Source organism: Macrobrachium nipponense, chromosome 38 (genome assembly GCF_015104395.2).
Source record: "Macrobrachium nipponense isolate FS-2020 chromosome 38, ASM1510439v2, whole genome shotgun sequence".
NCBI classification, from domain to species: domain Eukaryota; kingdom Metazoa; phylum Arthropoda; class Malacostraca; order Decapoda; family Palaemonidae; genus Macrobrachium; species Macrobrachium nipponense.
Window position 1 is genome coordinate 9,799,267 of NC_061098.1, and position 12,347 is coordinate 9,811,613.

At 41.5% G+C, this 12,347-nt stretch overlaps 1 protein-coding gene across 5 annotated transcripts in view; it reads right to left on the bottom strand.

The window, feature by feature from the left end:
- LOC135209616 (E3 ubiquitin-protein ligase UBR2-like) overlaps positions 1-12,347 on the bottom strand; it is a 97,432-nt gene that overhangs the window by 51,735 nt on the left and 33,350 nt on the right. For all 5 annotated transcript variants that reach the window (XM_064242317.1, XM_064242318.1, XM_064242319.1 and 2 more), the window contains exons 7-12: positions 5,953-6,135; positions 3,199-3,318; positions 2,762-2,893; positions 2,217-2,412; positions 901-1,076; positions 412-566 (exon numbers count right to left, since the gene is read on the bottom strand). In XM_064242317.1, the coding sequence (XP_064098387.1) occupies positions 412-566; positions 901-1,076; positions 2,217-2,412; positions 2,762-2,893; positions 3,199-3,318; positions 5,953-6,135 (962 nt within the window). The remainder of the gene's footprint in view (positions 1-411; positions 567-900; positions 1,077-2,216; positions 2,413-2,761; positions 2,894-3,198; positions 3,319-5,952; positions 6,136-12,347) is intronic.

A 12,347-nucleotide genomic window follows, 5' to 3' on the forward strand; every position in this document is an offset into this window, starting at 1 on the left:
TTTGTCTCCCAGAAATGATAAAAGACAAAGAGTATCCCAAAATAGTTAAAACCTAATAAAAGAATTAAGAACATTAGTTGTTTTTACTTTGGAAGAGACAAGAATAAATCTACCAGCTTTCCAAACCTGTAAAACCCCACCTTGAATGATTAACGTTTTCCCTGAAGGGGGAGCTATAGGTTCTGGAGCCATTTCAAAAGTGCAATGACCAAAAATCCTGCTGCTAGTCACATCTAGATAACTACAATTCCCATTGCTGGATATTTGAATGAAAGATAAACAAATAAAAAACTTATAAAACATGGAAAATTAATTGCCATGTTAACTTTGGTTTATTAGCTTTACTGTACACTTATTGCCCAACAACAATCCGTTCTTGGCAAACCAGTGGCATTATCAAACACTACAAACCTGTAAGCTTTTATAAGGACAATTCTGTCCGAGGCAGCCCACTCTATCACTAGCGGGATGACTGAGGCAAGCTTGATATGGAGATTAAATGCTGACTCCCACTCTGGTTCATACTCCATGTGTGTTCCAACTTGTCTCACCATTGGATCCATGCCCTGAAAATATTAAAGCACAATACTTGAAATGTTTACTGCCGTGGAGACTTCGCCTCTCTTTTCACTTGCCACTTTATTTTCGATTTCCTTTCTGACATAAGCTGCAAAAAGGGTACAAGATTAACAACCTACTAGTTCCACATAGAAAAATAAACCAATTCCCAATACAAATAGTCAAATTTCCTCAGAGCAAGTATATAATGGTAACAAGATCTATGATAGGCATACAACACTTTGAGGGAGTGCAACAAAAACGTGGAAAACTTTATAATCACCTAGTTCAGCAACCCTTCAAAACTAGCCTATTTACTCCACAGACCAACAAAATACACACCTGCATCATACTCAAGAGGCGCAAAATCAAATTATAACCATGAAGAAAACCACGCCTCAAGTCATCCGTCCATGCTTCTGGCTTTACTCCTAGTAGGTATTTGAGATCATAAAGGATGTACTGGATACGACGGAAAGACGAAGTGTTTGAGCTGCGATGTTCAAGCGCCAACTTATCTGAAATAATTGTTGCGTTTATTTCAAAAATTAAAAATCAGCTTTCCGAGTTATTGTAGATTTTTTTTCCCAATATTTGGATCAGAATTGATCACATACACATTACCTTTTATAGTCACATCATGAATGAGTTACCTATCTTCTTTATTATATATTTCCTGCATTTTCTCTCTGAGCCTACGCAATGCCATCAATGGGCTTTTTTTTTTAATATTAATGAACATTGTTCTAATGGCAAGATGTTATTCTTTATAATCAATGTCACTGCTCTTGGTGAACTGCCCTTGACTCAAAATGAAAAGAGAAGTATTTTCAGAATATAAATTTCCACATTTACAGAATGAAAACTTGATTTTTGGATATAGGATTCTTAGAACAATTTAGAAGGGCTTCCAAAAGTACTTATGGTCACTGACAATGACTAAACTTCTGTGGTACCATAACTACCAATCATAATAAAGAAAGTTTTTTCCATAAAAGCTGGAGCATTAATGGATATAAATGCAGAACTACCTTGTTATACTGGGTGATACTACAGCAAATCCTACACCAGATTAAAAGACTAGATGTCATCACCAATTGCAAAATGTGGGCTTTTGCATAGTGTGTTCTATTGTATGTTGAGTGTGATCTCCAGGGGTGTCAGCATAACTTTAGATAGATAGTACTTAGCAGATACCCGACAGAGGGGGGAGGGGAGTTGTAATGTATGAGGAAATGATTTACATAAAGGATAAAACTAGTATTACATCAAACCCTTGATGTATTTATTAATTTTCCAGCTTAAGCCAGTACATTTTGGTAAGCCTAGCAATGATCTCCCCAATATCAACAGGACTGATGATGGTTTGCTATCAATCCTTTTTGTCTACTATACACTTCTTTGCCCCCTTGAAGGGAATGGTGCCAGAAGAGTATCAACTGCTGATTCTCCGCAAGTTTTTATAGAAGATGTTGCTAGCCCCTGACCATTTTTTTTATTCTCAGATTCCACTAGTTCCTATTCACAGCTCAGTAAATTGGTGATGGTAAGCTGATCAGACCTTATACTGCTATGTAGCTCAGCACGCTGCTACCACAAAGTATACAACATTATTATAGCAATTACATTACTATCAACTGAGGCCGTGAAATACTTACTGTCTTTTAACTTTTTCTCGCACTCTGACAAGAAAGTGTTCAGAAGACGCACTAAAACATCCTCATCTGCGACCAGCATGTGAGCAATGGTTGGCATCGTAAAAAGCTGGACACCCAAGGAGGCAACAGAAACGGCATGGTCATGATCATCGAGGATGAAATCTTTCATCATTTTGCTGTAGTGTTTGGTAAATATCTGGAAAAAACAATTATCCGTTAACTTAACTGCAGTCCATAATCAAATGTTTCTCACGGCTAAAAAAACAGCATGGCAGTAAAAATTATATGGATAATAATCATTATCAAAATATTTTACGTTGTATACATCACTGAAACCAAATCATCCCAACAATACATTTTAAGAAGATGCAGGCTGAAGTCCAAATAATTTTTATTCACCACACTTTCTGCCATTTATTTTTACTCTAATTTTGACTTCTTATTTAAGCAGAGCAACTCCCAAAAATTTGCATGCAAGTCTTCAATTGTGACTGGGAAGTCTCACATTGATCTATAATTACAATGACCTAACAGTTTCTTCTTACCCTTGCAAACATTTTCTTGCTCTCCTGGTCCATAAGCATTCCTGATATGAAAAGTCTATGCCACTGAACACGTGCCGTTTTCCACATCTTTGTATCCGTCCAAATAATGTTCTCCACAATGCTGCCATTATCCTGGATTTAAGATATCCAATCAGAATATTGTAAATGACAAGAATTAGTGAGAAGTACCACATTTATACATATAACTTACAATTTAATAAATATGTGAAGCTCAATAAAAAGTAAACACTGCGTATGAAATTAAATTTCAAATAAATCCCTGGTACAAGGAAACTGAATTTATAAAATGAAAACGTTAAAATACTGTCCAGTACACATTTTCCTCTTGACTTCAATTTACAATTGATCAACATAAGGAGCAACTAAAGAGACTATAACAGCCAGTGGTACGTAAACTTAGAGACTTCCATCATTACCTTGTTCACTATATCACTAAAAATAAGTCTAAAGGCTTGTGCAGACTCCAAAATGTTGTGTAGCCAAGTCAGCAATCTCGAAGCAAACACTTGATGTGCAATGACATACGAGTGCATCACCTGCAAAGCAGAAAACCCGTAGTAATGAATATGTACAATGGTGTCATTTACAGGGCGCTATAATAGGCACACTATAAACCATAAACCACGTAAAAGGAATTAGACAGGGCTAATGTTGGGGCCTCGCTTAGTCGCGGATCAGCAATCACGGATTCAGTAAATCACAGGTTTTTCCTTGGACCACTTCTCAGTCTATATCGCTGGTATGAATCCCAGCATCACAGGCTTGTCATTGGTAGGCTAAGCCTCGTCTGGTTCCGACAACCAGCAAATGCATTAACAGATTCACATTATGATATTAACTGACAATAAAGGTAGTAAAACCATTCTCACCTTATATATTTTTGGCATATCTTCATAATATATAGCCTACTCATGGAATAATTCCACATCATTGACATCAACTTGTAGTTGAGTGGCCAGCAGAAATGTAAACATTGAGTTACACTTCACAGCGACCTTTGTCATTCTGAACATTTTTAGAAATGTTAATAGTAGTACTGTTATTACAGTAGCAATAACATTTAGGAAAACATTAATTTTCAATTTGAACTTCATTATTGTTTTGGTATAACGTAATCAACTTCCCTGAACACTGCAGTCATACAAACAATAATTGTCATAGATTATCGTATTGTTGTTTGTGATCGGCAACGAAGCGTAAACATAATAAAACCATTTTTACCTTATATATTATTGTCATATATTCATAATAAAATGTATATCTTATATATTATCGGCTTATCTTCATGCTAAAAAGCCTCTTCAAGGAATAATTCCTTGGGGAATACATTTTTCAAAAGACAAAAATACACTTTACAAGTTTACAGTATGCACTGATTACTTTATTTTGATGTGATTACATTAATATTACAGTATGGTACTGTAAGCAATACAGTAACTATTTTTCATCATAAATGTATATTCATTCACGAAAAAAATAAGTATGATCACCGTGACGTCACCAAACCTACAGTCTCATTCGTACATACTATTTTTACATAATGTGATAGTGGTTACACCGTTCTATAAACTACATTGTATTTTACATAAGTATCCTCTAAACTCTATCATAAATCACTTTACTTACTTTTATTTTTGGAGCCCAAATACTATATCCCGGAAAATTAACAAAATCACGAATTTTATCATAGAGCAAGATTCACTAATTACTGTTTTCTTCTTCTTTTCATGACTAAATGCATTTTTAGGATAAACTCATTTACACATTTTGAAATACTATGAATGTAAATAGCAAAATCTCTCTCTCTCTCTCTCTCTCATCACTTACAGAAAAAAACTATAATACTGATCTATTATTGTCGCAATAAAAGAACAAGATGGTCCCCGACATTTTTAGATACAAATGTGTTGCCATATTTTTATTCTTTCTGTGATTTACGAAACTGTGCTTCAATAGAACTTTTATAGTTGACTCAATGATTATCACATATTATTACAGTATACAAGAGAATATCTTATCACTATCGATGTTTCATTTCTTATCACCATAAAAATATTTAAAATACAAATTTCATTGTTATTCTCGAGCTAAGCTAGTCAAGTTACTCTTGTCCCAAGCTGCTCTCTCAAGCTATTCAACAATTACTCTCCTCCTAAGCTGCTCTCTCTCTCTCTCTAACTCTCCTCTCTCTCTATCTCTCTCTCTCTCTCCTCTCTCTCTCTCTCAATAAATATGAATTACTGTACCATAATATCATAAACTATTATGTACAAAGTTAAAAATAATAATAATTCCATTAATAAATTAGTTTCTTTTAGCAACAATTGTTTTCCAAAATAATTCTTTCGGTAATAAACGTCCATCAGCTGATTCTAAATGTAAACAAGACAAAAATAGATTTTTATTGCTGTATTTTGCTGTTTATACAGTGATATTATAGTTGGGTGCTGTAATCATTACAGTTAAATGCATGGTTTTTTTTTTTTGTTCATAAAAATATGTTCATTCACAAAATAGATGTACTATGTACTTTTAGTTTGGTGCAGCAGCCAAATCATGAAAATAGAAAGGAATTGTTAGGTAATATACTTTTGTTTGCTGATCTGATGAAGGGGAAATTGAAGATAGGAAAGAATAACTTTGAAACTGTCTTGAATTTAGTTTAAGGTGATAGTTGAAGACATATTTGGTGCTTGAACTAAAGTAGGCAGTTATAAACATTGAAATAGTGGTCTTGGGTGGGTTACTTATTAAAGTAGGCAGTTTAAAGCAATTTTTGAGGGGGGTATGAGGGGGTACCAGGATAACACGGGTATTTACTTATCATGGGGGGTTCTGGGCCCTATCCCCCGCGATTATCGAGGCCCTACTGTAGTCAAGTTCAATAGCAGCCCCCAAAATACCTATAAATTCATACTAGTACTGTACTATCAACATCCAATCATTACCTCCAACAGACTTTTTGCCTAAAAAGGATTTTGCAAGAGATTTGTGGGAAAATCTGATCGTATTATGGTACAGAAAATAAACTATTTCAATTATACAGTCCTTTACAGTATGATAAATGAGACTGACAGTTACCTTTGAACATAAGACCTATTTCTCCTATGATAAAGTACGAACCAATGAAATGCCTTTGACATACAGTTAGTACTTAAATGGTAGCTTACCTGGACTTTTAAAGGCCTGCCACCTCCTCTTGAAGTGTGTTTTTCCATTAAGGTTTTAGATGTGGAACAATTGTGAAAATCTGAACATCTCACAATGCACCTCCCTTCTCGATCAATACTAGTTGCATATGCTACAGCTTCCTTTTGTGAACACTCAATCGCACGTTCTAAAGTAGTGATTACCTGCAAATTATAAATCAGTTTTTTCTCAACAACTTTTAATATGAGAAATACGTAAGGGATAATGCCAGGGTATTCTTATCACTTTACATTTTAAATGTCAGACATTATCACTTGAAAATTAATTTGTAAGAATAAAACCTAAACTATTTTGCTTTAATTAATCTTGCTTCAGTGCTAATAGCTAAGTATTCACTCCCTTCTAAAAAGCTACAATGAACAAAAAAAAAAACTTTTAACCACATTACAAAATTACATAACCTATAACAGTCAAATCGAATTGCAAGAAATTATCTTGATACATTGCTATTCTCTACGGGTAGCTATTTTGATACATTACCTTAATAATATTCCATTTTATGTTTGCAGAGTTTAATCATTAATTACCTAGCCTATGACCTGCTTTGCAATTAAACAATTTTCTGATATAATAATTAACATTGATTTTTCATTTTAAAATATGATATTGTTATGATACAATAGTTTTGTACATACTTACCCGCCAGAAATATACTTAGCTATAGTCTCCGACGTCCCAACAGAATTCAAAACTCGTGGCACACGCGACAGGTAGGTCAGGTGATCAACCCTCTCCTGCCGCTGGGTGGCGAGATTAGGAACCATTCCCGTTTTCTAATCAGATTTTCTCTTCCACCTGTCTCCTGAGGGGAGGCTGGGCGGGCTATTAATCTTATATATCTGCCGGGTAAGTATGTAAAAAACTTTATTGTATCATAACAATGTCATTTTTGTACATGCAACTTCCCCGCCAAATATATACTTAGCTGATTGGCACCCTTGGTGGAGGGTAAGAGACAGCTAAATACTATATATAATAAAAAACAGGAAAACAACATATGTTGTAGGTATAGAGAAAACAACCTTGGTTCCTACCTGAATGGGCAGAAGACTTCATGGATACTGTCTATGAGTCTGCTTGCCTCAAGAGCTTCTGGATCTAGTCAATGGGGGCTGGCCCACTTATTTGACAGAGCCTTCTAGTGGATCGTGCCAATGGGGGCTGACCCACTTACATGGCAGAGCCTTAACCTGTATCATATCAATGGGGACTAGCCCTCTTACTTGACAGAGCTTTAGGTACCAATATACAACAAGGAGCACAACAGCCAATCCCGACCACCTGACCAAACTAACACTGTTAGAGCTACGATTTGAAAGGGGTACCCTTCCAATACCCTCTTCCAATTAACCTTAAAAACACATCACAAACTGTTAAAAAATGCCTAACCTAAACTAAACTAACTAGGATTAGCTTCAGCTCCCTCTCCCAGCAACGAATCCGCAGATACGTATGCTCCCAGTGAAAAGCACTTCTCGTATGTCACTCGTACGTCTCTCAAATAATGAGATGCAAAAACTGAATTACACCTCCAGTAGGAAGACTCGACGAGAGTCTGGAGAGATAAGTTCTTGGGAAATGCCAAAGAGGTAGCTATGGCTCTCACCTCATGAGCTTTCACTCTTAGGAGCTTGAGTTGCTCGTCCTCACAGGAAAGATGAGCTTCTATAATCACGTCCTTGATGAAGAACGCTTGAGCATTAGTAGAAATGGCTCTCTTCGGATCTCTAACCGAGCACCAGACTCTCTGTGTTGCCTCCTAGTTGCCTCTTCCTCTCAAGGTAGAATTTGAGGCTTCTGACTGGACACAAAGTCCTCTCTAATTCTCTTCCTGCAATCAAAGACAGTCCCTTAACTTAGAAAGTTCTTGGCCATGGTTTAGAAGGATTCTCATTCTTTGCCAGGTAAAGGGGTTTGAAGGAAACAATTGCCGAGTCCTTCTTGAACCCAACTTTGCCTTCTAAAGCTTGTAGTTCGCTAATCCTTTTAGCTGAAGCTAGAGCGAAAAGAAACAAAGACTTCCTTGTTAAGTCTCTAAAGGAGGCTGTATGCGGAGGCTCGAACTTGTTTGTCATTGAAAATTTTAGAACCACATCCAGGTTCCAACTGGGTGGTCTAGTTGTCTTAGTCTTAGCAGTTTCAAAAGACCTAATCAGATCATGGAGGTCCCTGTCTTCTGAAATATTCAGGCCTTTATGCCTGAAGACAGAGGAAAGCATACTCCAATATCCTTTAATGGTGGAGACAGCAAGCTTGCACTTCTCCCTCAAGTAAAGGAGGAAGTCGGCTATGTCTGCTACAGAGGTACTGGAAGAGGATACCTTCTGAGCTCTGCTCAATCTTCGAAACACCTCCCACTTCGACTGGTAGACGCGTAAGGTAGAGGGTCTCCTGGCTCTTGCAATAGCCGTTGCAGCTTCGCGTGAAAAACCCCTCGCTCTGACGAGTCCTTCGACAGTCTGAAGGCAGTCAGACTGAGAGCGGGGAGGTTTTTGTGAAACCTGTCGAAGTGGGGCTGTTTGAGAAGATCGCTCCTGAGTGGAAGCGACCTCGGAAAATCCACCATCCATTCCAGTACCTCTGTGCACCAATCTTGAGCTGGCCAGAAAGGGGCGATCAGAGTTAGTTTTGCTCCTTCCGCTGAAGCAAACTTCCTCACTACTTCTCCTAAGATCTTGAAAGGGGGAAAAGCGTACCCGTCGATTCCCGACCAGTCCAGAAGAAGACCGTCTACTGCTACTGCCCTTGGGTCTGAAATCGGTGAGCAGTAGTTCTCCAGTCTTGCATTCCAATGGGTCCGAACAGGTCTAGGTTTGGTCTTCCCCAGAGGTTCCACAGTCTGTTGCACACTTCTGGATGGAGAGTCCATTCCGTGGGAAGGACTTGGTCTCTTCTGCTGAGAAGATCTACCCTCACATTCCTTTCTCCTTGGATGAACCTGGTGAGGAGAGTGATGTTCCTTTCCTTGGTCCATAGAAGCAACTCCTTTGCTTTCTCGTAAAGGGAGAAGGAATGTGTTCCTCCCTGCTTCCTGATGTAAGCTAGGGCTATGGTGTTGTCGGCGTTCACTTGCAACACCGATCCTGTGACCTGAGACTCGAAGTGAAGGAGGCCCAGATAAACCGCTGCCAACTCCTTTTTGTTGATGTGCCAGGACACCTGTTCTCCTCTCCAGGTGCCTGACACTTCTCTCGCACCTAGAGTTGCTCCCCAACCCAACTCCGAGGAGTCTGAAAATAACACTAGGCGAGGGCTCGGCACACGAAGAGACAAGCCTTGGTTGAGTCTTTGTGGGTCCAACCATCAACGGAGATCCTCCTCTATCTTCTCTGTGAGATGGAAGGAGTCCGACAGGTCTTGGGATTTCTGATCCCATTTTTCCCTCAGGTAAAACTGAAGGGGTCTTATGTGCAGCCTTCCTAAAGAAATGAAATGAACTGTTCCAACAAGGAAAGGGTCCACAGAAGACTCATCCACTCCCTCGCGGAACATTGTTCTTTCTCTAGGAAGGCTGCCACTTTCTGTAAGCAGCGATCTCTTCTTTCCTGGGAAGGAAACGCTTGAAAACCCCGAGAATCCATCAGAATCCCCAGATAGACAATGCTTTGCTGGGGAATCATCTGGGACTTCTCGAGTTTTACTAACAGTCCTAAGGACTGGGTCAATTCTAAAGTCAGTGACAAGTCCTCCAGACAGCGATCTTTTGACTGGGCACGAATCAACCAGTCGTCCAGATACAAGGAGATCCTTACTCCCTCCAAATGTAGCCAATGTGCTACATTTTTCATTAGGCCCGTAAACACTTGAGGGGCCGTCGAAAGCCCGAAACATAGAGCCCGAAACTGGAACACTTTCCCTCGTACCATGAATCGGAGGTACTTCCTGGACGAAGGATGAATTGGTACGTGGAAATACGCATCTTGAAGGTCCAGGGACACCATCCAGTCCCCTGGACGAAGCGCTGAAAGGACAGAGGATGATGTTTCCATTGAGAACTTCTTCTTTATTACGAAGAAGTTCAGAGCGCTTACATCCAAAACCGGCCTCCACCCTCCTGAGGTTTTTGACACCAAAAACAGCTGATTGTAAAACCCTGGGGAATGGAGCTCTTGTACCTGTTCTATGGCCTCCTTGTCCAGCATTTGCTCTACTAATTGCAGAAGGGCTTGGTTTCATACAGGATCACTTGTATCTTGCCGTTAACTCCCTTAGAGTTGTCGTCAAAGGAGGCTTCTCCATGAAGTATCCTCTCTCGAGGATGGAGAGGGACCAGGCGTCCGCCTCTCTCTGTGCCCAGACTTTGGCAAATCTCAGCAGTCTGGCACCTACTTTGGTCTGGAGGACTCGCGCTTCATTGGGTCTTCCCGAAAGATCTTTTCGAAGATTTTCCTCTCCTCTCGGGCCTTCTACTCCTGAGAGTGCCTCTAGTAGTTGTCTTCCCTCGAAAGGGCTGCTGGAAAGGCAGCTTCTCCCTCTTCGCCGATTGGGCCAGAAGATCCTGTGTTGCCTTCTCCGACAAGGACCTAGAAATGTCCTTTACTGTCTCTTGAGGGAAAGGACGCTGGATAACTCGTCCATGCTGACAAAGTCCGGGTCCTGAGCCCTCTTGGCCAGCGCTCCCAGGTACCAGTCCATGAAGTTGAAAACTTCCAAAGTACGGAAAAGGCCCTTGAGGAGATGGTCCATCTCACACATTCCCCAAGAAGCCTTAGCCGAAAGTAGAGAGCGCCTTCTAGAAGAATCCACATGCGATGAGAAATCCGAATCCGCAGACGAAGGAAGACCCAATCCCATGGGCTGCTTGGTATCATACCAGGTACCTGGCTTTCCTGCAAGCTTGGAAGGAGGGCAGGAAAAAAGTCTTCCCTGCTTCCTTCTTAGAAAGAAGCCACCCCTCTAAGCCCTTAAAAGCTTTCTTCATAGAAAGGGTAGGGGGCATCCTTACGAAGGAGGGGGACTTGGACAACTTCGTGCTGGAGAGCAGCGATCTTGGAGAGGGAGGGTCCGCTGGACGTAGAGTCTCCGAATTCCTGAAGAAAAAGAGCTGCGAGTCTCTTATAATCAGACACCCCAGCGTCTTTAGGGGATTCCTCTTCTGAGACATCCTCCAACGCTGCCGCTGGAGAAGAGGGCTTCCTAGGTGAAGAACTCTTAGCAGGAGAGGCGCTTCTCTCCCTAGAAGATTTCTTGATCCTGTCCGAAGAGGAGCTTGCTTCCGCTTGAGGGCGCTTGTCAGGAGCTAGGCGCCTGCTGCTAGTCTGGATCCTGTTAGGATCTTGGAATCTCCCAGGCTCCTGGCGCCTGTCAGGGGAGGCGCATGCGACTCTTAAAGGGCGCCTGGAAGGAGAAAGGCGCTTGCTACTAACTAGGCTCTTGGGCTCCTGGTGTCTGGCAGGCGAGGCGCTTGCGTCCCTTAGAGAGCGCCTGGAAGGAGAAAAAAGCCTGCCATGATCACGGCGACTGTCAGGAGAGGCGCTTGAGTCCCTGAGAGGGAGCCTCGAAGGAGAAAGGCGTTTACTGCTCTCTCGGATCCTACCAGGATCGAGGAGTCTCTCAAGTTTCTGGCGCTTAAGGAGAGGCACTTCTGTCCATTGTAGAGTGCCTGGACGGAGTACGGCGCTTGCTGCTTCTTTGGATCCGGCCATGATCCTGGCGAATGCCAGGAGATACGCTAGAGTCCTCTACAGGGCGCCTAGAAGGAGTAAAGCGCTTACTGCCTACTCGGATACCGTCCGAATCAGGGAGCCTCTCAGGCTCTTGGTGCCTGTCAGGAGAGGCGCTTCTGCCCCGCGATGTACTCCTGGAAGGTCGCTTAGAAGAGGAGAGGTGCTTGCCCGATGAAGAGCGCCTGACAGGAGAAGATCGTCTGTGAAGAGTGGAGATACTGGCAGCAGAGAGCTTCGCTGGAGAGGAGCATCTGTTAGGAGAAGGGCGCCTGCTACTGTCCGAGCGTACGCTAAATGCAGGACGCTTAAAAGAGCTCTTAACTGGAAGAGACATCCTTCCTGCGTGAGGGGCTCTTGGAAAGAGAGCCTACAAGAGCTGATAACTGCTCCTGGAGGCCTACCAGGAATTTCTTCGTAGAAGAATGCACTCCTTCCGGAGAGGAATCTAGGGATCTAAGAGCTCTCTTCAGGGGGCGCGACTTCGTAGCGGAATTCCAACCGCGCCTGGGTGATGACGAATCAGAGTCCGAAAAACACTTCCTTAGGATGCTTTTCCTGTAGCTATCCAAGGCAGCCTGGGACGAATCTACAGGATCTGCCGAAGGGACGCCTGACCGTTGGGGATACTCTACATCCTCCTTGCGGCTGTCGACATTCCTCCTCCCTTGGTCTTGGGAGTTTGGAAGCGG